The sequence below is a fragment of the Marmota marmota genome, unplaced genomic scaffold (assembly GCF_001458135.2).
Source record: "Marmota marmota marmota unplaced genomic scaffold, marMar, whole genome shotgun sequence".
NCBI classification, from domain to species: Eukaryota; Metazoa; Chordata; class Mammalia; order Rodentia; family Sciuridae; genus Marmota; species Marmota marmota.
In genome coordinates, this window is record NW_025999969.1 from 336,562 (window position 1) to 363,600 (window position 27,039).

The 27,039-nt window shown below is 36.5% G+C and overlaps 1 protein-coding gene across 1 annotated transcript in view; it reads left to right on the forward strand.

Moving 5' to 3' along the window:
- Positions 1–27,039, forward strand: part of Yeats2 (YEATS domain containing 2) — an 83,626-nt gene that overhangs the window by 38,758 nt on the left and 17,829 nt on the right. Inside the window, exons 11-20 of the mRNA XM_048803961.1 lie at positions 1,134–1,292; positions 2,744–2,847; positions 4,519–4,626; positions 5,254–5,436; positions 10,450–10,708; positions 12,976–13,137; positions 15,102–15,286; positions 16,070–16,228; positions 21,523–21,699; positions 23,872–24,055. Of these exons, the coding sequence (XP_048659918.1) occupies positions 1,134–1,292; positions 2,744–2,847; positions 4,519–4,626; positions 5,254–5,436; positions 10,450–10,708; positions 12,976–13,137; positions 15,102–15,286; positions 16,070–16,228; positions 21,523–21,699; positions 23,872–24,055 (1,680 nt within the window). The remainder of the gene's footprint in view (positions 1–1,133; positions 1,293–2,743; positions 2,848–4,518; positions 4,627–5,253; positions 5,437–10,449; positions 10,709–12,975; positions 13,138–15,101; positions 15,287–16,069; positions 16,229–21,522; positions 21,700–23,871; positions 24,056–27,039) is intronic.

Genomic DNA, 27,039 nt, shown 5'->3' on the forward strand with positions numbered 1-27,039 from the left:
ATTCCTATTATCAGTAGTATCTGAGACTTCCCTTTCACTAAATTTTGATTGTCTTTTGCCTTGTGGAAGTTTCACATTTATGTTAAAAGTTATGAACTTTTAGTAGAAATACACTTTATGGCTTTCTCTCTACCACTTCAGAAAAGACATGGAAAGCTGGATGTGAGGGGTGCATGTCTGTAATCCCAGTGGCTCAGGAGGCTGAGGCAGAAGGATCCTGAGTTCAAAGCCAGCCTCAGCAATGGTGAGGCACTAAGCAACTCAGTGAAACCCTGTCTCTAAATAAAATATAAAATAGGGCTGGGGATGTGGCTCAGTATGTCAAGTGCCCCTGAGTTCAATCCCTGGGTTCACTGCCCCCCCCCCCACAAAAAAAAGAGCCATGAAAGGGGTGATTGAAACATTAAGCAGGGAGAGCACTTGCATATAATGCTTAAATGAAAGAGGAAAAACAGGAGTCTCTACTGCTATACATGGACAGCTAAGCAGAATATGGTCCATATCTTTGAAATAGATAAAATCTTTGAATTGATTTAAGGTAAATTTCACCTTCCAGCTTGGATTTGGAACCTGCTGCTTCCAAGTTGGAATAGACTGAACACAGAAGTTGATTTGAAGTTTAGAGAAATTTGCAGGTGGCAAATTTGATCAACAAGGCAGTTGAGGATGTTTGTTCATGACTACCCTTTGAGAGTGCTCTGTGGGAACATGAATCTTCCTGGATTGTGGCTTTGACATAGTATCGACAGATTTTTGTCTGGAGTATAACACCCACCTATGACGTTGAGAGAATCTTCATGCCGAGATAATTGCAGTTCCAGTTCCACTGTCACATAAAGCATTGCTTTTTGAACTTTAATGTGCATTCCAGAGGATCTTGTTAAAATGCAGATTTATATCCAGTAGGCCTGGGATAGACCTTGAAATCTTTTTTTAATGAGTTCTCCAATAATGCTGATGTTGCTGGTTTGCAGATTAGGGTATGTAGTGGATCACAGTACTTCCTGACCTCAGCTATACTATCACTGCTGCTGCTCAGCACCACAAGCATACAGTCCCGTTTTTTCATCCTGACTTGTTACCTTAGACTGACTAAACGTACTTTGCTTTTCTCCTCTTTTTCATTAATAAAGGTTCTCCAATATCAACGCCAAGTCCATCACCATTGCCTCGAACCCCAACCTCCACACCAGTCCATGTGAAGCAAGGCCCTGCCAGCTCTGTTATAAATAATCCTTACGTTATCATGGATAAGCCTGGGCAGGTGATTGGAGCCTCTACTCCTAGTACAGGTGTGTATATGGCCAATATTTGTGCAATCCAGATGATTTGATCTTTTATTAAAGACTAAATCCTAGCATGACTTGATAGCCAAGTGATAGGAAAATAAAATTTCCATCCATTAAAAAAGACTATAAAGTAACATCAATACTGTCTCTGAGGGTAGATTTGTTTTTTGTACAGGTACATTTTAGGAATGAAAAGTAGTGAGCCATCATTAATTTTTTTTAAAGAAATAATTGATTTTCTTTTCATTTAGAAATGAAATTCTTGTTCTTTTGGGGGAATACAAGTAAATGCCCCAGACTTTTCCAGGTTAAACTTTTAGTACAGTGATAGTTTTGTGTACCATACACATTTCTTCCCAAGCAACTTGATATTTACTTATCTTCAAATAAGACACATTTTGCTTTGGGAGGAAAATTGAAACCTGTAGTTATAAAAAGAGAATACTAGTAGGAAGAGCAAGTCTTTGGAGTCACCATATTTGTCTTCACAATGGCATATGACTGCATAGTGCTTTTCAGTTTTTTTGATGTTCTTTTACTAACATTGTTTTATTTATTCCCTTCACTTACCCTCTATAAATACACATGTTCCTATCTGTAAATTTCACTGATGTAGGGAAACAGGAAAAGAGAAATGAGATAAAAAAGGATGATTATAAAGTAATGAGGCTTTTTTAAAATTTAATCTTTTGGATTTAATGCACATTATTATATGGTTTTGTTTGTTTTTTGAAAAGCTAAATAAGTACCATAATGATTTTTAATTGCAGAACTTTAAAAAAAAATACTGCTTTCCTGGCTTACCTAATACCTTTTTGAACATATTTAGGAATGTTAAATATATATATTTTCAGGATGCTTAGTTTGGGGAATCAGCCACAAATCTTTAGAGGTAGTTTTGGAAATGGAGTAGGTGATTGAATACCATTTTAGGTCTCAACTTGTTGACTGTTAATAATGTGACTTACTTTCATCAGACTCACATAGTTGCAGACAGTTGCACAGGCAAAGCATAAAATGTTTAATGTAGGCAGCATTCTAGGGTAGACTAAGACATTCTACAAAGTAGTTTCACTAGGTATAATCTCTAATGAAACTACTTTGTAGAAGCTGACATTACTTGAATTTTTGTATTCTGGCCCATTTGTTAAAAGACCAATACCGTTATGTTGTTGTGTCTCTTATGTAAGGAGTAGAGTATATAATGTGTACTTTACTTTTTCTTCTCTTCGTACTTACTAACTTCTTATTTCTTTGTAGATTGAATTTGTGGTCAACTTTGTCTCTGAATTCTTAAGTCTTTTTTTCCCTTAAAAGTTTCAGGGTTATAAGTATTCAACCCTTAAAAATGAAAAATAAGTAGTGGCAAAGAGAGGAGGGTGGTGGAAAATGGTTTAAAATTATTTTTGTAAATTTTACCTTGTATTTCATTTTTAAATCTGCCCTGCTTACAGGAAGTCCTACAAACAAGCTCCCCACAGCTTCTCAGGTCTCCCAAGGAACAGGTTCCCCTGTTCCTAAAATTCATGGAAGTAGTTTTGTAACATCTACAGTCAAGGTAAAGCTCTCGTATGCATTGCACTTTGCTAGTTTGTACACAGCAAACAGTGTTCACAGCCTTGGCAAGAGTGTCAGCTGATGATGCAGATTTCACAAATTAGGCTCTTCTTGCTGATAACTATTTTGAAGGTCATCTACTGCAGACTCTACTACCTCACCTTGGTCTTTTCCTAGTGTAGAAAATGCTTCTGAACATTTCCATCAAATAATTACCCATTTCAATTTGAAAACAGTGTGGTGAGGTGGTGACCTTACTTATTTATGTTTTGATGGAGATGACTTTTTTTTAATATTTATTTTTTAGTTTTAGGTGGACACATATCTTCATTTTATATTTATGTGGTGCTGAGGATGGAACCCAGTACCTCATGCGTGCTAGGCGAGCACTCTACCACTGAGCCACAACCCCAGCCCCTGGAGATGACTTTTTAAAAACTATTTTCTTACAAAAATATTTGTCTGACACCTTTCATTTTTTCATGTTTGGACTACCAAAAATAGAAATATTTCGTCTTGTACATGTTAGTTTTTTAGTTATTTGAGAATAATTCTTACCTCCACAAGTTTTTTCCCTTCCTCTTCAGAGTGAATAGTCCTTCAGAATTTTGGAACTCCAAATGATCTGACTTGTTCAGATCACAGTGCTAAATATCCACTTACCATTTGGCAAAGACACTTCCCCACTGTGTGGTTAAATTACCCAGCTTCCCTGTTAGGGCTCCCTTAAATCTGAAGCATTTGAGTATCAACTCCTATCTGAAAAACCGTGAGAATGTGAAGGTTGTCTCTTACATGACGTGTGCTGAACATAATTCTTATATTTAGACACATGGTAATGATAATCTTGAATAGTTTCCTGGCCCAAAGCTGGTTTCCCCTAAGTTCTGTGCAGTGTGCAAGTAGCACGTAGATGAATATCTGAACAATATTAATTTCCTTGAAGGTCTTAACTCTTATCAGTTTATTTTTGATGTTTGTTGATGATCTTTTTATTACACAGTCAAGAAATATTCTTAACTTTTGTTTCTTTTTCTTAAAATTCTAAATATGGCAAATTGCCTCTGAGATTGGCATTTTGTCTTTGAGAATTAGAGACCATCTACAGTAGTTCTGAATGCCGACATTGTAAAGATGTCTTTGCGTATACTAATTAAGTTCTTCACATTTTTTTAGTAAGTCCTTATTGAAAAAATTTCCCTTGTATTCTAAGTATTGAATGAATTTCACAAATCAAGTGAAGTTATGTTAAGAGAACATATATTAAAACAACTACCTGTTTCAACCATTAATTTATTTAGTGAATTGGCTAAATAGAAAAGAATAAAATGCAGTGCCTGTCCTTTAATAGTTTATTCTCTGGCGGGCGCTAGGCATGCAAGCTGAAGGTGTAGCGTAGGAGTCTCCCCAGCAGCAGCAGGATACATCTGAGTAGCTTTGCTAAGTTGTAGCTTTTCTTTGCATTTGGTTTTTAAAACAAGATTAAAATATAGAAATAGAGGCTTGGAAAATCCCTAAGAGTTTGGGGGTTTTGTTTTTTTGTTATTGTCTTGTCTTTTGATTGTTTATGTTGCTACAGAGCATCACAGTTTGTATTAAATGTAGATGACTTAGAATTTCTGAAATCACTCTTTTTGACTTGATTGCATAATATGTATTTATATACACACAGCAAGAGGATTCTTTATTCGCATCTATGCCACCTCTTTGCCCAATTGGGAGTCACCCTAAGGTTCAGAGCCCCAAACCTATTACTGGAGGACTTGGAGCTTTCACAAAAGTGAGTATTGAGTCTGTATGGTCTTATTACATAATCCTTTTTGTGGCATGTTAGAATTGATTGAGACTACCTCTACAACATGTTACTTTCTAGTATGTTTCAACTCTGAAACCAGATCTTAGTTCTGGTACATGTTTCTATTTATTTACTGATACCCACTTCCTTGGAGTCCAGCAAGATAGGGAATTCAGAGAGCACAAACTAGGTTGTTTCTCTTTAGTGCTATTTTTCTACTAATCTCTAAAACAAATGACGGAAGCACAGGGTCAAGTTCAGGGTCTCAAGTGTACTAGGCAGTTTCTGTGCTGCAGAGCTATACTCCCAGCCCTTTTTATTTTTTATTTTGAGACAGCATTTTGAGACCAGGCTGGCCTCAAACTTGAGATCCTCCTGCCTCCACCTCCCAAGTAACTAGGATTATATGCATGTACCACTGCTCTTGGCCTTTTGGTCCCTTTAGTAGCTTTTGTATACTGTAGTTAAGCAGTCTTTTTACCCTTCTCAATAATCTTTCTACCCAGAACAAGTTTCATTGATTCATTAATCCCTGCAAACAGAATCTATTCAGATGCTAGGTTTTTTTTCCATGGGATATTAATTCAGTGTCATTGTCATGTTTGTTACAAGGTGATCATCAAACAGGAACCTGGTGAAGCCCCTCATGTGCCCACAACAGGAGCTTCGAGCCAGTCGCCACTTCCTCAGTATGTGACTGTGAAAGGGGGTCACATGATAGCTGTGTCGCCCCAAAAACAAGTCATTACTGCTGGAGAAGGGACTACTCAGTCACCAAAGATTCAACCCTCCAAGGTTTGTGTTGGGTAGAGATTGGGAGGTCAACATGTAAGTGAATATTGTATAAATAATTAATAAATGCCAAAAAGATTCAGATTGACAGGGTTGCTGATCCCATAAGAATCTGAATAGCAGCCCAGTTGCAAAGCAAGTCAGTTGATGATAATCCCATCTGCTCCACTAGTATCCATGACGAAAGTTGAAGCATGTATTGTAGAGGGTCCAGGAATAGCCCAAGAGGCAAAGGAAAGCTGTGTCCTCTCTCTGGCAGCAGAGGTGACTGGCTTCACATGCACAGCTTTCTACCTATTCAGATCTGAGATGGGACCACTGGTTTGTTTCTAATTACACCTCTATGTCCAGACTAATCTATTTGATGATTTCTTGGTTCTTTAAAGTGTTAATATTCCTTACTGTGTGGAGATATGGTGGAATTAATGAATCAGGAGAAATGTAAAATGGCCCTCAGTTCCATATTTTCCTACATTGATTAGAAATAATATCTATTGAATGCTTTTTGTGTCAGGCTCATATTTATATATTACCTGTAATCTTTAAATACCCTGCAAGGTGGGTATTTTCACCCCCCTCTTTTTTTAGGGGAAGGAGTACCAGGGATTGAACCCAGGGTGTGGCTCTTTTTTTTTTTTTTTTTTGGTGGTGCTGGGGATTAGAATAGGGTGTGGCTCTTAACCACTGACCCACATCCTCAGTCTTTTTCATTTTTTATTTTGAGACAGATTCTTAACTTAGTTGCTGAGGCTAGCCTCAAACTTTCAATCCTCTTGCATCAGCCTCCCAGGTCACTAGGATTATGGGTGTGCACCACCGTGCTGGGCTATTTTCATCCTCATTTTACAAATGCAGAAATAAATCATGACTGAGAAGCATGGCAGCTTCCTAAGAGCGTACAGCTAGTGAGTGACAGGGGTTTAAATCCATGTGTGCTGACTTCAGACCATTCCACTCATCCAGTAATGCTGAGCAGACATTCTGTCTTGTCACATGGCTATGTACCTAATGGTAACATAAGACTAAGAAAAAGCAGATTTGTGCTAAAATGCCCTGAGTAAGGCTTAAGGGCACCTGGGAAGAAGTGTCACAGCAGAGTGAAAGAATAGCAAAGAAGAAAGGGAGCATGAGAAAAGCCACCACTGTTTACCCAGGATATTTAGGAGATAATGAGCTGTCTGCAAGGTAATACCATCCTTGGTTATTGCTGAAGTACATTCCTTGAAACTGTGCCTGAAAACAGGAGGGTGGAAAATGTCATCATTGTTCTTCCATATCATTTTGGCACAATAGAAACTCTTCTTACCATGTTTTCTGTGATAGATGAAACTAAGTCCACAATGGCAGGATGGGGAGTGGGAAGAAAAAAAGATCAGTGGATTACAGAAAGGGGAATGAAGGGAACAGTGGTGGGATAGGAATAGGAAAGACAGTGGAATGAATGTGACATAACTTACCGATGCACACATATGAATACGCCACTGTGAATTTCACCAAGAGTGGGATCCTAATTAGAATAAGGTATATTCCTTGCTTGTCAATGATATCAAAATGGACTCTACTGTCATGTGTAACTGAAAAGAAACAATTAAAAAAAGAAAAAAAGGGAAGTGCTACCTTCAACATGAAAAGTGACAGCTGAGGAATAAGTAAATTCCACATGGGAAGAAAGCAGTGTGGTGTGCTAAAAAGACCGTGAGCTTTGAAATTACTAGTAACTACTCATTACTTGTGTGACGTGGTTAATCTCTGTGAACTCTGGTTTCTTCATCTAGTGAAAGACCTCTTGTCTTTCAGAGCTTAGGAAAATGAGAGAGCGTCATATGTAAAGGACCTAGCAGAGAACACATGCTCAGTAAAGAACATCTGATATGAATGTCATGTGTACCTATGTACAATACCATGGTAACAATTATTATTGAGCACAGTTGGCTGTAGTTTTGAATATCTAGAGGCAAAAATCACATATAGAAGAATGTTCTTACATGCTATAGACCTTAAAGTTGCGAATAGTTTTTTTCGTTTTTGTTTTTTTGGTAATTACAAATAATATTATTACCTTGGACAAATTTTCCCCTTTAGAATGCTAAATTCTCACTTGCCAAAGTTCACAGGGTAGAAATAGAATAACAACAAATACAGAACAAAGGTGTAATTTCCTTCTAGTTGTTTCGTAAAGCTAGAAGGAAATTAGCAATACCCAGAGAAGTATTGTGGAATGGGAAGAGGAGAGTGGTAGGTAAGTTTAGGTTCTAGGCTAAAATGTTGTTTTGTTAAAAACTGAAGAACTAGCTTGGGATGTACTGCTTAAGGACCCTTTCTCCTTTGTAGTATCTATCATCAGCTGTGCATAGAACAAAATCATGCATCCTTTCCCATTCTCAGTTTTCCAGAACAAATGGTGTCGGGGTGAAGGGTCATCTTATGAGTGGTGTGCACATATTGGATAAGCTCTGTTAGTCAAGACTGCCCTCCTATGGCCAATTTGGGATATCATATTTTATAAGATTCTTAGATTAAATGTGTCATATCTGTTAATAGCAAGAGTTCATGTTAGCAGCAGCTCTCATGTTAGCTGGGCATTTTATACTTAATTCTCATTCCTGATTTTGTGGGGCAAATATTACCCATATTTTATAAATAAGAGGACTAGTGCGAAAGCTCAAAGTGGTTAAATAACTTACCCAGCTAGCTGCTGATGGACTTAAACAAGGAAACCAGGTCTCTCTGCTTACAGAAACCTATATACACTTTCTTCTGCTACACTGTGGTTTAATTAGTTGATTAGGGGATCATTTTCTTTACGTCAGTCATATCATCCAGACACATGGCAAATATATATTAGTATGTATTACAATTATAGTAATATGCTGTATATACAATTATAATGTATTAATATATACTATATAATGTCATATTACTATATTGTAATATAGTAATTACTTAATTAGAGCATCCCATTCATCAGTTGTATATGGTATATACTTTTATTCTACCTCCTAAATAATCTTATTTTTTAAAGAGGATCTAAAATTTCAATAAAATATACAAAGTACTATAAGCATTTGCATATCCTCTGAATTAGCATATTCATATTCAGATCTTTTTTTCCCAAATAGAACATGATTGATGTCAAGTTCACTTTGTTCTTCCAAGAAATGATACTATCATGAATTTGATATGTAGTCTTTTAGTCCATACTTTCCTTGCATAAATATGTAGCCATGGAAAACATGATGTTTGTATTTTGAAGATTTCATAAGAGATACTTGTGGGTTTTTGCAATTGCCTTTTCACTCAGTATGTATCATTTAAAATCTGTTTATGCAGACCTATGTAGGTCTCATTGATCTGTTTTTAATTGTGTGTGATAGATATTCCATTGTCTCTTCCTCTGTCTGTAGGCATTAAGAATGTTCTCATATGCTGTAAACCTTAAAGTTGCCAATAGTTTTTTTGTAATTACAAATAATACTACCTTGGACATCCTGTATAAGTTTCCTTGAGCACATGTTTAAAATTTCTGTATATTCAGGTTTCTGTATTCCTAAAAGTAGAATTCTTCCTACATAGGGTATGCGAATTTTCAGTTTTAGTAGATAGCCAGTGTCTCTCTGGAATGGCTGTACAAATTTATCTTTCTGTGATCAGTGAACAAAAAGTTCCTATTTCATCATATTTCTCTAGCAATTCTTGAAGTTATTAAGACTTTTTAAGAACTACTTTTTCTCTACCAGTTTGATGGGTGAAAAGTACTATCTATCTACTATCTTTTTTGCCTTTAGAAGGAAGATTGTTTGCATTTCTTATAACCTTTATGAGTCTTTTCATCTAGTTTCTGATCAGTTCTTTTATGAAATACAGAGCTGGGGAATGGCAAACACTGACTCAGTTTGCCATCAATTAAATTGTTTGTTCTAACTTAACATCCTGCAGTTTGCTTTGTTTAACTGTGTAATATTTTCTTAATTAAAAGAATTCACTTTACTTTGAAAACCAGATAGTTCTTAACTTTATTATTTGGGTCATAGGGTCTTTTTTTTTAAAAAAAATCAATTAAATATTATTTTTGCTTAAGCTTTTCCTTTTGAATCAAATGTAACTTTAAGGAGAAGAAAGACTAGAAAGAGACATAGAAAAACATAACTTTTCTGGGCTGGGAGTGTAATTGAGTGGTAGAGCCTAGCATGGAGGAGACGCTGGGTTTAATCCCAGCACTGGGAGAGAAAGAGGTAACTCTTCTTACAGCTCAGTTGGAAGAGGCCATATAACAAATGACATGTGTTGTTAAGAATTCTAGAGATGGAAAGAAGAAATGGTTATTTCAGATGGGGATAATATAGAAGAGGCCACTGGAAAAAAAAATGATTTTTAAAAATATCTAGTGGAGTTTATGGTTCCTACATGAAAATCTTTATTTATATAATTTTCATAATGTGAATTTTAAAATTACCTGAATTTCTAATAGTAATGAAATGTTTACATAGATTGTCGTATATTATTCAAATGTTATTATTTTGCTCAATATAAAAATGTTCTTGAAATATAACATTGGAAAATCCTTATAATAATGGAAAATGTTGGATAATAAACATAAAACTATATGTATAGTGTGATCCCAATCCTGTTTTTTAAAATATATATTAGGAGGAATTGGAAGTATATATATTAAAGATATTAAGAGACTATTTCTGGTTGTGTAGAACTTTTTCTTTTTACTTCCTAGATTTTCTATTAAAAATCTCGTATTATTTTATAGTCAGAGGAAGTTCTAGAAAGTAGTTGAGGTTAGGATAACAGCCTGTAAGCTTTTATTATTACAGTATCCAAAATGTAAGAAATGTTGTCGTTTTATATCTGTCCAAGCAGCCTTGCTGGAGGACTGAATTAGACTCTGTGTGTCATATCCAGGCTTTTGCTTTGCTCTTTGCTAGAACAGAGTGGCTCCTCTGTTCCCAGAGCTCTCGCAGGGGCTATGAGAAGAAGCACTGCTGGACTCTCCTCTGTTTTGAACAGGTTGTTGGGGTGCCGGTAGGGTCTGCCTTACCTTCAGCAGTGAAGCAGGCTGTGGCAATCAGTGGTGGCCAGATCCTTGTAGCCAAGGCCAGCTCTTCTGTCGCCAAAGCAGTTGGTCCAAAGCAAGTTGTGACCCAAGGAGTTGCCAAAGCAATTGTGAGTGGAGGTGGAGGAACCATTGTTGCTCAGCCAGTCCAGACTTTAACCAAGGCTCAGGTCACTGCCGCTGGCCCTCCGAAGAGTGGATCCCAGGGCTCAGGTAACTGATCCTAATTGGGTCTCTTTCAGCAGCATCGCTGTCCAAAATTTCCATTGCTAGTGATTATATTTGTTATTTGATTCTGACTGGGAAATTCTGTCAGGTTGAGACTATAAGAAGTGTATAAAAATGTTCCTTTTAATGAAACTTTTTATATAGAGGTTTGTAAGTAGTTTGCTTTTAAGTTTTATTATATCTGTTATTTATATTTTTATATATAATATGCATGATATACATGGAAGAAGAATAAAAATAGAGGATATTTCTTGATACTACTTTCAGGTCTAAAGGACAATTTTCATCTGTCCTCATCCTCACTTTGGGTTATGTTTCAGTCTTAAAATCCTGGTCCGATTATATCCAGCAACATTTTGAGATACCCAACTTAATAGATATCTATCAAATAGAAGTTTGAACACAAACACACGTTAACCTTTGATGTGTTAGTTCTGTGAGGGCAAAAAATATATATATATATGACATTAGATGTTTGTTAATTTTTAAGGTCTTGGTGAGGCCAAAGAATTGTTGTAGTCAATTGGGAGGTTGGAAGGTAATGCATATCCAAAATAGAAATTTCATAGGTGGTGCACTGCTAATGATAGCAGAGTTCACATTGTGGCATTAAAAATAAGTGCATGAGCTAAGCATGGTGGCACATGTCTCTAATCCCAGCTACTCAGAAGGCTGAGGTAGGAGGATTACAGGTTCAAGGTTAGCCTGGGCAAGTTAGGAAGATCCTTTCTCAAAAAGGACTGGGGATATAGGTCAGTGGTAGATGACTTGCCTAGCATGTGCAAATGCCCAGGATTCAATCTCCAGCAAGTGGTTGGGGGGAATGCATGAGATAGATTGAAAGGAATGACCTTTGGAATTGAAGATGAAGCAGATGAGAAGCCGGAGAATAAATAAGTCATCCCTAGTGTTCACTGAGAATTCTAGTCTTTAGTGTAGGGAGTGACTGGGAGTTTGGTAAATGATAGCAACAGTGGGTGAGCCTGCAGTGAGCCTCAAAAAAACGGGCTTTTTCAGGAGTGAGGGGTGGTAATGGTCTGAAAGCCCAACTACAGAGTACAAAGGCTCCCCTCCAGGGGCCTAGTCTTCACATGTTAAGGTAAGATGACTAGCCCCTAGATAAAGAGGCTGACATGTTTAATTACCACAAAAAGGTTGAGGAAGGTTATGATCACAGCAGGAATTCCAGGGCCACTTGGTCAAAGAGCTAGGAGGGAAGAGGAAATCAGATCAGGAACTGCCATGCCATGCTGGGTGACTTCTGGCACTGACTGAAATTGAGATGGCACTGTTGAGTTCTGTTAATAATAGAAAGGTTTTAGAGCTAGCTGTGGTCTCTAATATCTGGGGGCAGCTTCCAGGGTTCCTGGATCCCGGAGCTTCACAGCAAGGGTAGTGAGGATAAGAACTACTCCAGCAGGCTGGGGGAAGCTGATCCTTTCTCTATGACTGACCCATGTGTTTCTATACATTGCATCATGGAGATTTTATTGATTTAAAGTAACTGCAGAAAATTTTATATCTCAATCCCTTTTAAGACTCCTGTAGAGGTTTTATAGCCATTGTGCATAGATAAGTAAAATTTAAGGAGTAAGTAAAAGCTCTTTGACTTAAACCAGACTTTTAAAAAGATGAATTAGGGTTTCATAATAATGTGCCAGCATTGACTGACTGTAGCATTTCTTAGTTCTCGGAAAGTAAGGGAGGCTGGAAGTCTTGTTTTAAATTAGTGAATTCATCTCTTACTAGAAACTGACTAAAGGAACATTAAACAAATGGAGGAAAATGTGTGTTCATCCATAGATAGAGTGAGTATTTCATTAATTATGTAAATCACAGTATTTTTGATAGTAAAAAGTCACTATATTAATAATAATTACAATGAGAGGCTTGGGAGTGTAGCTCAGTGGTAGAGCATGCTTAGCATGTGTGAGGCCCTGGATTCAGTATCCAGAATTAGTAAAAATAATTACAATGAACATAGGTGTAAACTAGAACTGTTCTAGCAACTGATCAGCCTGTTTATATACAATATAAATTGGTTTGTGGTAGGTGCTACTAGTGTCTTAATTATTTTTTAATTAGCAAGATATTTAAGAATATCTGAAGCATCTAGGAAACAAACTTCAGTTTGCTGTTTGTTAGTGTTTTAAAATTAAGTACTTTATTACTCTGTATTTTGATTTTAGAGTATTGCTGATAGATCTAATAATCGGACCGTTTTTCCACCTTTTCTCTCTTAATCATTTTAGTGATGGCAACATTGCAGCTACCAGCCACTAATTTGGCCAACCTGGCAAATTTGCCTCCAGGCACTAAACTGTACCTTACCACGAACAGCAAGAACCCTTCAGGGAAAGGAAAACTGCTGCTGATCCCTCAAGGAGCCATCCTGCGAGCTACCAACAGTGCTAGTTAGTATCATTGAATCATTTGGTCATTCCTCAGATCTAGCTGAGGGACAGTTCTCACCTGCTCCAGGGAGCATTTTTGTGATTCTCTTTGGTGGTGTGGTGGTAGCTTCTGTCCAGATGGATTTAAAATATGCACATAATTTAGCTAGAAGCTGTTTCAATAATCATAGTCTTAGGAGGTGACACTGTTATTTTGGGCTTCCCTATTCAGTTTGGGATGAGTGACAGATCACGATGGGGTAGGATTTGATTGTTGAGGTTGTGTGGGGATGTCTAACTGACCTGTAGTGGAGAGTTCCTTTTGGAGTGGTATCTGAAAATCATCTGGTGAATCCTGGGGAAGGTCTTTCTGCTTTTTACTTTAAAGGGAATGGAACAGGACTGGTATTAAATATCTCTGTTCGCTGTTATTTAGACGTACTTGTATTTGCTAGTTTGGAGATGGGAAGAGAAATCAAGCTCACCCTAAATTTGTAAGGCCCCAAGGAAATTAGCTGATTATAAAAAATTTTAGAGAAAACCAGTTTAGATCATGTTGAAAAGGAAAGGGTAAAAGGAATGATTTTCCTCTGATCAGAGGTAGAATGGTGCATCAGTGAGACTCGTTAACCACCCAGCTGGATGTGGTGGCACACCCTGTGATCCCAGTGACTCTCGAGGCAGAGGCAGGAGCATTGTGAATACCAGGCTAGCCTGGACAACTTAGTGAGAACCTCTCTCAAAATAAAAAATAGAAAGAGCTGGGAATATAGAAGAGTGCCCCTGGGTTCAATCCCTAGGACTGCACAAAAAAAAAAAAGGAAGGATGGAAGGAAGGAAGGACAGATGAAAGGAAAGGAGGAAATTTTTGGCAAGTGCAGTGTGTAGTTTATTCTCTGTAATGAGTCATTGCCACTCTCACCCTGATGTTTTTCCTGATACCTAAGCAGGGGAATGTCAGAAAGTTAGCTACGTAAGAAAAGGACAGTGCAAGTCCCAGAAAAAAACCCAGAAAGCTACTTAGATTTTTCTGATGTCCTCAGGATCAAAATGTACCATTGGGAAGGAATCTGTTCCAGTTATAATAGTCACCAGAATTAAGGTGGGGAAGGAAGCTGATCTCTAATATTTATTAAGTAAATATTTAAATATTTATAATCTAGGTAGCTTGTAGACATTATCTCACACAAATGGAAGTAAAACGAACCCATAGGCTTTGAAGTGGGATTTGAAAAGCAAAATAGAATGGGGGTCCTAGAGTCATTATAAATGGGGGGGGTTGATTAAAATGTTACTAAGTCAAAATGCTTTTCAAAGATAAGTTCTTCATTATACTTAGAGCTGAAATATAGTCAGCTGTCATTCAAATTCAAACTACATGTACAAACTACTCATCCAAAATGCTTGGGACCATCCGAGCATTGCAGTGCATACCTGTAATCTCAGCTACTTGGGGGACTAGGCAGGAGGATTGCAAATTTGAGGCCAGCCTCAGCAATTTAAGGGAAATCCTATCTGAAAAATAAAAAAGGGCTGGGAATGTAGCTCAGTGGTAGAGCGCTCCTGGATTCAGTCCCCAATACTGCAAAAACAAAGCTTGGGACTAGAGGTATTTCAGATTTTGGGGGGGGGGGGGATTTTGCAACATTTGCAAAGACTTTACCAATTAGGTAGCCTTAATTTGAAAATCTGAAATCTGAAGTCAGCTTCAAAATTCCAAACTTTTTCAATGTCACGGTGCTCAAAACATTTTGGATATCAAAATTTCATATTACAGATACCTATAAGTAGATTTTAATTTTACCTTCAGACTCTAGAAAGTTCACCTCAATCCTGTCACAGAGTAGATGTAATACAGAGGAAAGAAAAGTATGGAAAGCAGGAGGAATGCTACAGGGGAAGCATCTCTGGACTCAACCTGCTCTTTTCCTGTTAAACCGTTGCTTGACTCTTTATGATATGGCTATCACTCATTGTATTTGCAGACCTCCAGTCGGGGTCAGCCGCTGCTGGTAGTGGCGCTGCAGGAGGAAGTGGAGGTGGAGGCAGCAGTGGCAGTGCTGGAGGCAGTGGCAGTGGAGGAACAGGAGGATCCCAGGGCACCACTGGCCCTGGAGGGATCTCCCAGCACCTGACTTACACATCCTACATCCTCAAGCAAACTCCCCAGGTCTGTTACTTGTGCCTCATATTTTAAACCATTTAGCTATCTGATAAGTGCCTTTAATTTTTAAAGTTCCTTTGCCTTTAGTGCTCTGGGACCAGTAACACTTACATTTTACCCATATTATAAATCTATTTTTGGGGGGGCTTTTTTTGAAAGATGAGGAAATAGATTCAGAAAGACTTAAGTTATTTATACAAGACCTTCCTGCTAAGCTAATGGTAGACTTTGGATTTAAATCCAGACCTTTCTGCCTCAAAGAAAGCTTGCCATTTTGTTTATTTTCTTCCAAAATCCATGAAGTAATAAACAGTATTAACATACAATTGAAATTTTGCTCTTAGAAGAGTGCAACCAGAGAGAAGAGTATCAAGTAGTGGTATTTTGAGTAGGGTCAGATTCAGTGAGAAATAGGTTTCCACCTTCTTTACCCTTGTCCTGGAAATCCTTCATTCTCCTCTAAGAAACATAATAGTATTTTGGTTCTAGACATTCCTATTGAAAAGGATGAATAGTTATCAATCTGATTAAATCCACCTAGATTGCAGAACTTAACTTTCCAATAACCAGCAGTATAACTACTGTGCAAAGTTTAAGAAGTGGAGTTATTCTTAGTTATATGTTAGTTATACTTAGAGCTGACTTAGTTTTCAGTTGTTTTAACTAAGTCAAAGGATGAAGGGGAGAGTATTGTAGCTTGTCACTTGGGTTCTTTTGATTTAAAGGATTAGAGCTATCCATTTGAATTTAACAAATTCCTGGTTAATTCTTTTTCTCTCCCTAACTTAGGGCACATTTTTGGTCGGCCAGCCATCACCTCAGACATCAGGAAAACAACTGACTACTGGGTCAGTGGTCCAGGGAACACTGGGAGTCAGCACATCTTCTGCGCAGGGACAGCAGACCTTAAAAGTTATCTCTGGACAGAAAACCACTTTGTTTACACAGGTAAACGTGCACCCGCACACACTCCTATTATGTGGTGATTGTGGCATTTAATTACTTTTTTATAGCTTCTCTCTTTACACAAACTATAAAAAGTTAAGTTTACATGAGAAAATGAATAATAAAATAGTATAGAAAATTAAAAATAAGTCTTGAGGGTTGGGAAAATATAGCTGGAATGAGAAAATAAGACCAAGAGGTATTCAGATATACAAACAGTAGGATCCTATATAGTTAATAATATGAGGTGTAAATTTGACAGAAAAGGTAAAATGAGAACCTTGATGAATTATAAAATCACTGCTTATGAGAAAGAAAAAAATATATATATTTCCTTAGAAGAACCAAAGATTCTTTGATACTTTAATTGTATCACTTCTCTGGAGAGATTTCATGAAAGATTTAGAATAGTGTAATAGATGATTTAGCCACAATATAATATAGTAAGTAAGTGCTCTGATGGGTTTGGGGTATGTTTCTTCAGCATTGTTTAGTATAAACTCAAGAACAACATCCAAATTTTAACTGGGTAAGGAACATCATAATCATTTGTAGGAAGATCTTATAACTAAATCTCCAAAATTTACCAGATTTTACAGACAAAAGTACAGAATATAGATTGTATACATACCATTCATCCCAAAACAGCATTTTCTATGACTATATATTTCAGCATTTCTCAGAAAATGGAATAAATATTAGATTTTTGCTAATGGACACTTTCTTTGTTGAGCATGGTTATATGTCTTTTCTTTAGTTTGTTAATTACATTGATTTGTTTTTATTTTCATTTTTTTTAATGTTAAACCTACCTGTATTCCTGGGATAAACCTCACTTGGTTTTTATATATTATCCTTTGTTAACATATTGTTGTATTTAGTTTGATGAAATTGGTTTATATGGGGCTGGGGTTGTGGCTCAAGTGGTATAGTGCCCGCCTAGCACCTGTGAAGCACTGGGTTTAATCCTCAGCATCATATAAAAATAAAATAAAGATATAGTATCCACCTAAAACTAAAAAATAAATATTTTTTTAACAAAAGAAATTTGTTTATAATTTTTTACAAAGGCTATATTGGTCAGTAGTTTTCTTTGTAATGTCTGTCTGGTCTGACTAACTGAAGCTTCAATTTATTTAATAGACAAAGATCTGTTCAGATATTATTTCTTCTTGTTTCTTCTGTAGACTTTTGTTTTCCATAATTGCTTATCCACTATTGTGTTCCTCAGCTAGCTTTTGAGCAGTCAATATAATAAATTTTATTTGTCTTTGCTACCATTTTTTGTGGATTTAATGCTGGGAGGAGTATTGTAGTCTGTGTTCAATCCCCCATTCTCAACCTGGAACAGAAAAATAGTTTTAGTTATCAAAATTAAAATCCACAATGAGCTGGGTGTGGTGATGCACACCAGACTAAGATAGGAGTATTCTAAGTTTGAGGCCAGCCTCAGCAACTTAGCAAGGCCCTCAGCAACTTAGTGAGACCCTGTCTTAAAATAAATAAAAAATAAAATAAGAAGGACTGGGGATGCAGCTCAATGACAAAGTGTCCCTGGGTTAAATCTCCAGTGCCTAAAAAATTCAAAAAAGATCCACAATAAAAATGAAATGGTATGATTATTTATGCATTGAACTGTGTAGCAGTGTACAAAAAATATTGCCATATGAAGAGAACTTAATAAAATGGTTTTTATTTGCATATATTTGAGAATTCAACTAATTGGATAAGAATTTGAGTTGGAATAACACTGTATTAGTGTATTAGTTTGTTATCTGTTACTATAGCAAAATATCCAAGGCTGAGTAATTTGTAAAGAAAGAAGTTTATTTAGGTCACAGTTTTGGAGACTGAAAGTCCATGACTAGGTGGCCACATCTCTTTGGCCTCTGCTGAGAGTCACCTTGGCTGCATCATCATCATAACATGGTAGGTGGCATGCTTGTGGGAGCACATGTAAGAAGAGTTTACGTGGCAAGACAGGGAGCCAGAGGGATTCAGAGGTCAGACCTGCTCTTTTGTAACAACTTGACTTTGTGAGAATTAGCCCTCTCCATGAAACCAGCATTAATCCCTGACCTATTCACCTTCCAATAATACCTACCATGTAAAGGTTCCAGCCCATTCACATTGCCATACTGGGGACCAAGCTTCCTGCACATATACAATCAAATCATACACATACCATAGTGCATTGTTGGTAGGCTTAATTATGTATCTTTCTAACACTATATATATATCTTTTATGCCTTTGGAACATTAATAAGTTGATTATGCAGTTGGTCACCAAAAAAATCTTAGCATATCCCAAAAGTAGCATTCATTGTACCTAATTTTCTTGATTAGTTAAAAAAAAAAACAAAAAAACTCAATGACAATAATTAGAAGTACTTTGAAATATATTCTAAATTCTTGCATCAAAAAGAAATAAAAGGGCTGGGGTCATGGCTCAGAGGTAGAGTGCTCGCCTATATATTTATTTTAAAATATATAGTGCTCGCCTTTGTTTATAAAAATAAATAAAGATATTATGTCCATCTACAATTTAAATAAATAAATATTTTTTAAAAAGTAATTTATAGATTACATTTTATTAGCTTTCATAGAGAAACAGAACCATAGGATATATATACACATAGATATATAAATGGAGATTCTAAAAATTGGCTCATGATTATGGAGACCAAGTCCCAGATATGTCAGGTCTGCAGTCTGGAGAAACAGGAAAACTAGTGGTATAATTCATTCTGAGGCTAGAGGCCTGAGAGCTCGTTGGAGTTGGGGCATGCACATGATAGTATATGTCCCTGATTTTGAAGGACCAGGAACCAGGAGCTCTGATATCTAAGAGCAGAAGATGGATGCCCCAGCTCAAAGAGTGAGAGTAAGAATTTGCCTTTGATCTACCTTTTGTTGTTAGGCCCTCAATAGATTGGATGTTACCCAACCACATTGGTGAGGGCACATCTCTGATGCTAATCTATTCTGAAAATACCCGGAATTAATGGTTTACCAGCTATCTGGGTATCCCTTCCACTCACTCAGTTGATATAAAATTAACCATCACAATAGTACTTTATATTAAAATCTATGGAAGCAACTCAGATCTATTGGAAGCAACCCAATTTTCATGTATAAGAAAATTCAAACTTTTTTTCTTTTTCTTTGTTTCTTTATTCCTTGTGTGTGTGTGTGTGTGTGCATGCGTGTATATGTTTGTATGTGTGCGAGAAAGGGATACTGAGGATCAAGCCCAGGACCTTTTTATAGCCTAGGCAAGCGCTCTACCACTGAGCTGCACCCCAGCCCACATTCAGAGTTTTACCACATTATGTACAACCATAGGAATGGGATCCTAATTAGAATAAGTTATATTCCATGTTTGTATGATATGTCAAAATACACCCTACTGCCATGTATATCTTAAAAAAAAAAAAAACTTAAGTTTTAAATTCTTTTTAGTTTTAGCTCTCATCAGTCATGATTAAAGTATAATCATGTAAAATAATGCACAGATTATAAATGTACTGCTCAGTGAGTTTTGAAATATATATATAAATAAATAGATGCAATCACTTTTCCAATCAAGATATAGAATATTTCACTCTAAAACATTTTTAATTACCACTTTTCTATTTCTCTCATCAGACATCAGTTTTTATGTGTTCTTGAACTTCATATCAATGGAATTACATAGTATATGCTCTTTTTATGTCTAGCATCTATTGCTCAACATAATTTTTTGAGATTCATCTCAATGGGATATATATACACACACACGCGCACGCGCGCGCACACACACACACAGATAGATATATAAATGGAGATTTATTCTAAAAATTGGCTCATGATTATGGAGACCAAGTCCCAGATATGTCAGGTCTGCAATCTGGAGAACCAGGAAAGCTAGTGGTATAATTCATTCTGAGGCTAGAGGCCTGAGAGCTCTTTGGAGTTGGGGCATGCGCCTGATGGTATACGTCCCTGAGTTTGAAGGATCAGGAACCAGGCTCTGATGTCTAAGGGAAGGAGATGGATGTGTGTATTAGTAGTTTATATTTTTTAATTTTTGAATATATTTTGTTTCATAACTCTTGATAGACATGGATTATTTCCAGTTTTTGGCTTATGAATTAAACTACTATAAACATTCTTACACAGGTCTTTTTGTGCAGAAGAATAACTCAGATAGCCTAATGTATGTTTATGAGTGGTTGTACCATTTGATTCTCCCATAAATCACATCAGAGTTGCTCCATATCCTCACCAACACAGAGTATTGTCTTTCTTCTTTTTTTTTAAGATACTATTTTTTAATATTTTTTTTAGTTGGTAGACATTTATTTCATTTATCTACTTATATATGTGCTGAGAATCCAACCCAGTGCCTCACACATTCTAGGCAAGTGCTCTACCACTGAGCCACAACCCCAGAATTGTCATTTTTAATTTTAGCATTTTTGTGACCGTGAAGTGATATGTTATTGTGGTTTTAATTTGTATAAGACTCCATTGCAAATTATGCTATGGCTAGTACTTCTGGATTCTAATCAGGTCTTCTTCAATTACTAGCTAGCTGTATGACCCTGATAAAGTCACTGAGCTTAATCTCCTCTAAGGCAGAACTAAAATCAGCCCTATCTATTTAATGAGAATAACAATTTATGAATGACATAAGATACATGTAAGTTTTTTCTAACATTCCGGCAGGCAGTAAGCTCTCAGAAACTGAAAAAAATGGTATCTGCTTATTAGTGGCATAAATTTGGGCACTAAGTAATAGATAGGGACCCGCAAACTACACCCAAGACTTTCTGTTTTTGTAAATAACATTTTATTGAAACACAGCCACACTTGTGTCATGTTGTCATCGTAGAATTGAGGAATTGCAACAGAGATTTCTGTAGTCTACAAAGCCAGAAGTGTTTATTTATTCCCTTTACAAAAAAAAAAAAAAGTTTACTGAGCCTTGACTTAGACCACTGAGACGATATTTGCTGAGTGGTTCTCCAGTACTAAAATGCTAAGCCAGTATAGAGCCTAGAGCCCCTGAACTTACCCATTTGAGTCTGGCCCCGAGTTTGAGTTTCATGGTAATTTGTAAACTAATCCATTTACTTGTTCTGTATTAGTGCATTTATAAGTCAAAGGTCATTAAATTTAGACTTCTTAGGTTCATAAAAACTTCATCTAATCTCGATTAGCAAGACTTCCTTGGATGTGCTCTCACATGTAAATAAACAATAAATTGTGTCTCTTAGTGTTACCTTATTACTCTGTCCCTTTTGTTTCTGCAGGCAGCAGCTGGGGGACAGGCATCTCTAATGAAAATATCTGATAGCACCTTGAAGTCTGTGCCAGCCACTTCACAACTCTCAAAGCCTGGAACCACAATGCTGAGGGTAGCAGGAGGAGTTATCACAACTGCTACTTCCCCTGCTGTGACCCTCTCAGCCAATGGTCCTGCACAACAGGTGAGTTAGCATTGCAGTAGAAAATCATGAAACATGAAAAAGGAGGAACATAAGGAAGATAGATTCCCAAGATGCATAGCATTGTGCCTTTTTTAAATTGGAATTTTTTTTTTTTTTTTTAATTAGAGCTTTATAGTTATACATAGTAGTTGGGTTCATCCCAACAAACTCACAGATGCATGGAAATCAATTTCAGTCATAATGTTGTTCTTTCTTAAAAAAATTGATATAATTCACATACTATAAAATTTCCCATTTTTATAGTGTGCAATTCATTGATTCTTATTATATTCACTGGGTTGTACTTATCATCATCTAATTCCAGAACATTCTTATTGTCCCTCAAAGAAACCGAATACCCATTAGCAGTCACTCCCCTGGCCGTACCCTATCCCTACATAATCACTAACCCTTCTTTCTTTGTGGATAGTCCTATTTTGGACATTTCATATGAATGTAGCCATACAACATGTGACCTTCTGTGTCTGGCTTCTTTTGCTTAGCATAGCATTTTCAGGGTTCATCATGTTATAGCATGTGTCAATACTCCATTCCATTCTGTAGCTAAATAATTCTCAGTTTTATGGACATACCACATTTTTGTCTATTCATCAGTTGACAGACATCTGGGTTGTTTTCTGCTTTTTAATAATTATGAATAACGCTACTGTGAACATTTATATACCAGCTTTTGCATAAACAAATATTTCTGTAGTCAGTATGTCTAGGAATGGAATTGCTGGCTCATATCAAAAGTAGTGTTTAACATTTTGAAGACCTGGCAGACTGTTTCCCAAGAGCTGTTCCATTTTATAGTCATTCTAGCAATGTATGAGAGTTCCAATATCTACATCCTTATTGATACTTGTTATCCTTTTAAAAAAAAATCATCACCATCTTCATGGATGTGAAGTTGTATCTCATTGTGGTTTTGATTTGAAATTCTTTGATAGGTAGTAATATAGAGTATATTTTTATGAACTTATGGGCCATTTATTTAGCTTTGGAGAAATATCAGATCGTTTGTCCATTTCTTAGTTGGCTTGTCTTTATGTTATTAAATTTTTGAATATTTTATGTAGTCTAGATTCAACTCTCTTACATGTTTGCAAAAAATGTCTCCCACCCTGAGCTGACTTTTTTTCTTAATGGTATCCTTTGAACCACAAAAGTTTTTAGTTTTAATGAAATCTGATTGATCTATTTTTCTTTTCTTGTTCTTTTGGTGTCACGTCTTAATAAACCATTGCCTAATCCAAAGTCACAAAATTTAAGCTTACTTTTCTTCTATTTTATATTTAATTCTGATTAATTTTGAGGTGTCATGTGTTGTGTGAGTTGGAAACCAAATTGCATTCTTTAATATGTAAATATCCACTTGGCCCAGCAACATTTGTTGAAAAGACTTATTTCTCCTATGAATTGTCTTGGGACTCCAAAGCACTTTTACGATCTGACTTCACACTCCACAGCTGCTGCTTCTCCTGTACTTCTCTGCTTTGCAAGCTCCTTAGCATACCGTGTTCTTTCTGACTTTCCACCTGCTTTCTTCTGCCAAGAACGTTCCTTCCTCTCCCATCTTTGACTTGAATATTGAAGGGTCCTTTAAAGTACTCTGTATCTTACCTGAAACATTCTCCAGTACCCTCCCTTTTGCATCCCTAGTCAAAAGCAGGGATTTCCCTCTCAGTTGTGTGCCGTGCACCTACGCCTGCAGTGGCACTTATCATTCTGGTGACCACTCTTCCTTGGTGGCTTTTAGCTCTGAGCTCTAACATTTGATACTATGCCTGCCATGTAGTAGATGTGTCTTGAATGAAGTGACAGATTTTAAAACTCTAGTTAAGTTGTTAATAAAGCCCATTTTATTTCATTTTTACATTCTGAGAATATTTCTTTCTGTTTTTCTGGTGTTGAAATAATAGATGGTAAGTTATTTTTTAATGTACCACTACGACACACTCTCATTTTTTTCTGGTCTATGAAATCTAAAAGCATAGAAATCACTGAATTAGAGAAGCCATACTTTTTTTTTTTAATGGCATGACATTTAATAAATAATAACAACTAATAGTTCGTATTTGCTGAGTGTGCTGTCTGGCAGTCACTGCTCCAAGTAAGTCACACTGCTTTCTTCTTAATTTCTTCATTTCTGGCCCTGTGGGTAAGCAGTCTGAAGGAGCAGTCCCTGGCTCATCCTCTACCCTTGGTTCTGTAATGAAAACTACTGGGCAGCCGCAAGTGTGTGTGAGCCAGGCCGCCGTGGGAACCTGCAAGGCTGCAGCTCCCACTGTCGTCAGTGCCACCTCCCTGGTGTCCACACCAAACCCCATCTCAGGGAAAGCCACAGTATCAGGTCAGTTGTATCATGATGTTATTTCTCTCAGTTTTTCACTTGGGGCTAGAATATTTTTGGAAAGTCTTAATATTTTGTTTAATAAGTTACTAAAATATAAGGCAGAAATATTTTACAGATAGCTGCTTTTTAGATAAATTATTCTTATATTAAAATGTATATATAAATTTTCAAGTCCAAGACTTAAATTTATGGGGCTGGGGATGTGGCTCAAGCGGTAGCGCGCTCGCCTGGCATGCGTGCGGCCCGGGTTCGATCCTCAGCACCACATACAAACAAAGATGTTGTGTCCGCCGAAAACTAAAAAATAAATATTAAAAAATTCTCTCTCTTTAAAAAAAAAAAAAGACTTAAATTTATCATTTAAAAATAATTATTCAGTTTACAGATTAAACTTTTTTTTTTTTTTTTTTTTTTTTTTTTGGTGGTACAGAGTTTGCATCCAGGGATGCTCTACCACTGAGACACATCCCCAGGCCTTTTTACTTTTTATTTTGAGATAGGGTTTCACTCAGTTGCTAAGGATGGCCTAAAACTTGCCATCCTCCTGCCTCACCTTAAGTAGCTGGGATTACAGGTGTGTGCCACCACACCTCGCTGAATAATCATTTTTAAATGATTTAATATAAAATATAAATAAATAAATAAATGATTTGATAAAATTGTAGCCACCTGAAATTTTGTTGGGTATTTTAGCTGTCTTCATAATGTAATTTATGGAGAATTAACAGTTTGCTCTCCTTAAAGAACCCATTTCTTTTTTATAAATTATCAATTTTGACTGGAATTCATTTTAAAATAGCATACTTTTATTTCCTCTTATGAACAAAGTATATATATATAAGTTTCACTAACTCTAACTCATATTTTTTGAAGTTAGTTATTATATTGGATAGATATGCTTGAGATTTGGCAAAATGTATGATACCTTTGTGCCAGCACTAAATGGCCCCAGAAAAATGTATCTTTTAATTCTTTATGTAGGGCAAAATTTGTTTACCAGCTATCTGGGTATCCCTTCCACTCACTCAGTTGATATAAAATTAACCATCGCAATAGTACTTTATATTAAAATCTATGGAAGCAACTCAGATCTATTGGAAGCAACCCAATTTTCATGTATAAGAAAATTCAAACTTTTTTTCTTTTTCTTTGTTTCTTTATTCCTTCTGTGTGTGTGTGTGTGTGTGTGTGTGCATGCGTGTATATGTTTGTATGTGTGCGAGAAAGGGATACTGAGGATCAAGCCCAGGACCTTTTTATAGCCTAGGCAAGCGCTCTACCACTGAGCTGCACCCCAGCCCACATTCAGAGTTTTACCACATTATGTACAACCATAGGAATGGGATCCTAATTAGAATAAGTTATATTCCATGTTTGTATGATATGTCAAAATACACCCTACTGCCATGTATATCTTAAAAAAAAAAAAAACTTAAGTTTTAAATTCTTTTTAGTTTTAGCTCTCATCAGTCATGATTAAAGTATAATCATATAAAATAATGCACAGATTATAAATGTACTGCTCAGTGAGTTTTGAAATATATATATAAATAAATAGATGCAATCACTTTTCCAATCAAGATATAGAATATTTCACTCTAAAACATTTTTAATTACCACTTTTCTATTTCTCTCATCAGACATCAGTTTTTATGTGTTCTTGAACTTCATATCAATGGAATTACATAGTATATGCTCTTTTTATGTCTAGCATCTATTGCTCAACATAATTTTTTGAGATTCATCTCAATGGGATATATATACACACACACGCGCGCGCGCGCACACACACACACACACAGATATATAAATGGAGATTTATTCTAAAAATTGGCTCATGATTATGGAGACCACACACACTTTCCAAGGATCAAACCTAGAAGTACTTAACCATTGAACCACATTCCCAAACCTTTTTTATTTTGAGACAGGGCCTCACTAAGTTGCTGTGGCTATCTTTGAATTTGTGATCCTCTTGCCTCAGCCTCCCGAGTTGCTGGCATTACAGGCCTACACCACTGTGTCCTTCTTAAAAGAAAGAAAAAGAAATAAAAATTTCAGGAATTGCATTATATTTTCATTAAGTTCCATAGCAGTTCTGGAATCTAACTGCTTTTCAAAATTCTAGGGAAAATAACTTTCATTCTAGAATTCTTTAGGCAGCCAGATCATTTTTGAGTGAAGGTAGAATTATTTTCTGACAAAATTTCTAATGTATTTTCTATACACTGTCCAAAGACGTTACTTAAACATATGCAGATGAAGACATATAAACCAAAAAAGAGGAGAGAAAATAGAAGATCCAGTTTAGAAGAAAGGTAAAGCGTAATAGTGCAGAGACAGTACATGACTGAGAGCTGTATGGCAGCTCTAGGAAGCACCAGGCCAAAGTGGAGCAGATCAGAGATCCTGGAAGGGCTTCTCTTCTGAGAAGTGGAACTGTAGACTGTGGAGGGGGTTTGACATATGCAGAATTCTATTAAGGGGTAGCTTAAGGCGCTCTGGAAGGAGATGGAAAGACTTTGGGAAAGGGTTAGAAGAAAACTAAATTTTCAAATGATAAGGGAGGAAATTGTTAACATCAGGAAGTAAATGGAATTATGATATCAGAGTATACTCATCTGGATAATCAAAGAGTAGTATTGGAGTGTGGGGAGGAGTGAGTGAAAGTGCCTCAAGGCCAACCTCATTAGTCAGGTGGGTCACATGAAAAATCAGTGAATCAAAGCCTGTACCATACACATTCTTTTAAAATTGCTGAGGTACATATTAAAAGAAAGAACCAAAAGAGTTAAAAGTGGATGCTCCCAGCTGCTTGAGAGGCTGAGGCAGGAGGATTGAGAGTTCAGAGCCAGCAAAAGTGAGGCGCTAAGCAACTCAGTGAGACCCTGTCTGTAAATAAATACAAAATAGGGCTGGGGATGTGGTTCAGTGCCTCTTGAGTTCAATCCCCTGTACCAAAAAAAAAAAAAAAAAAAAAA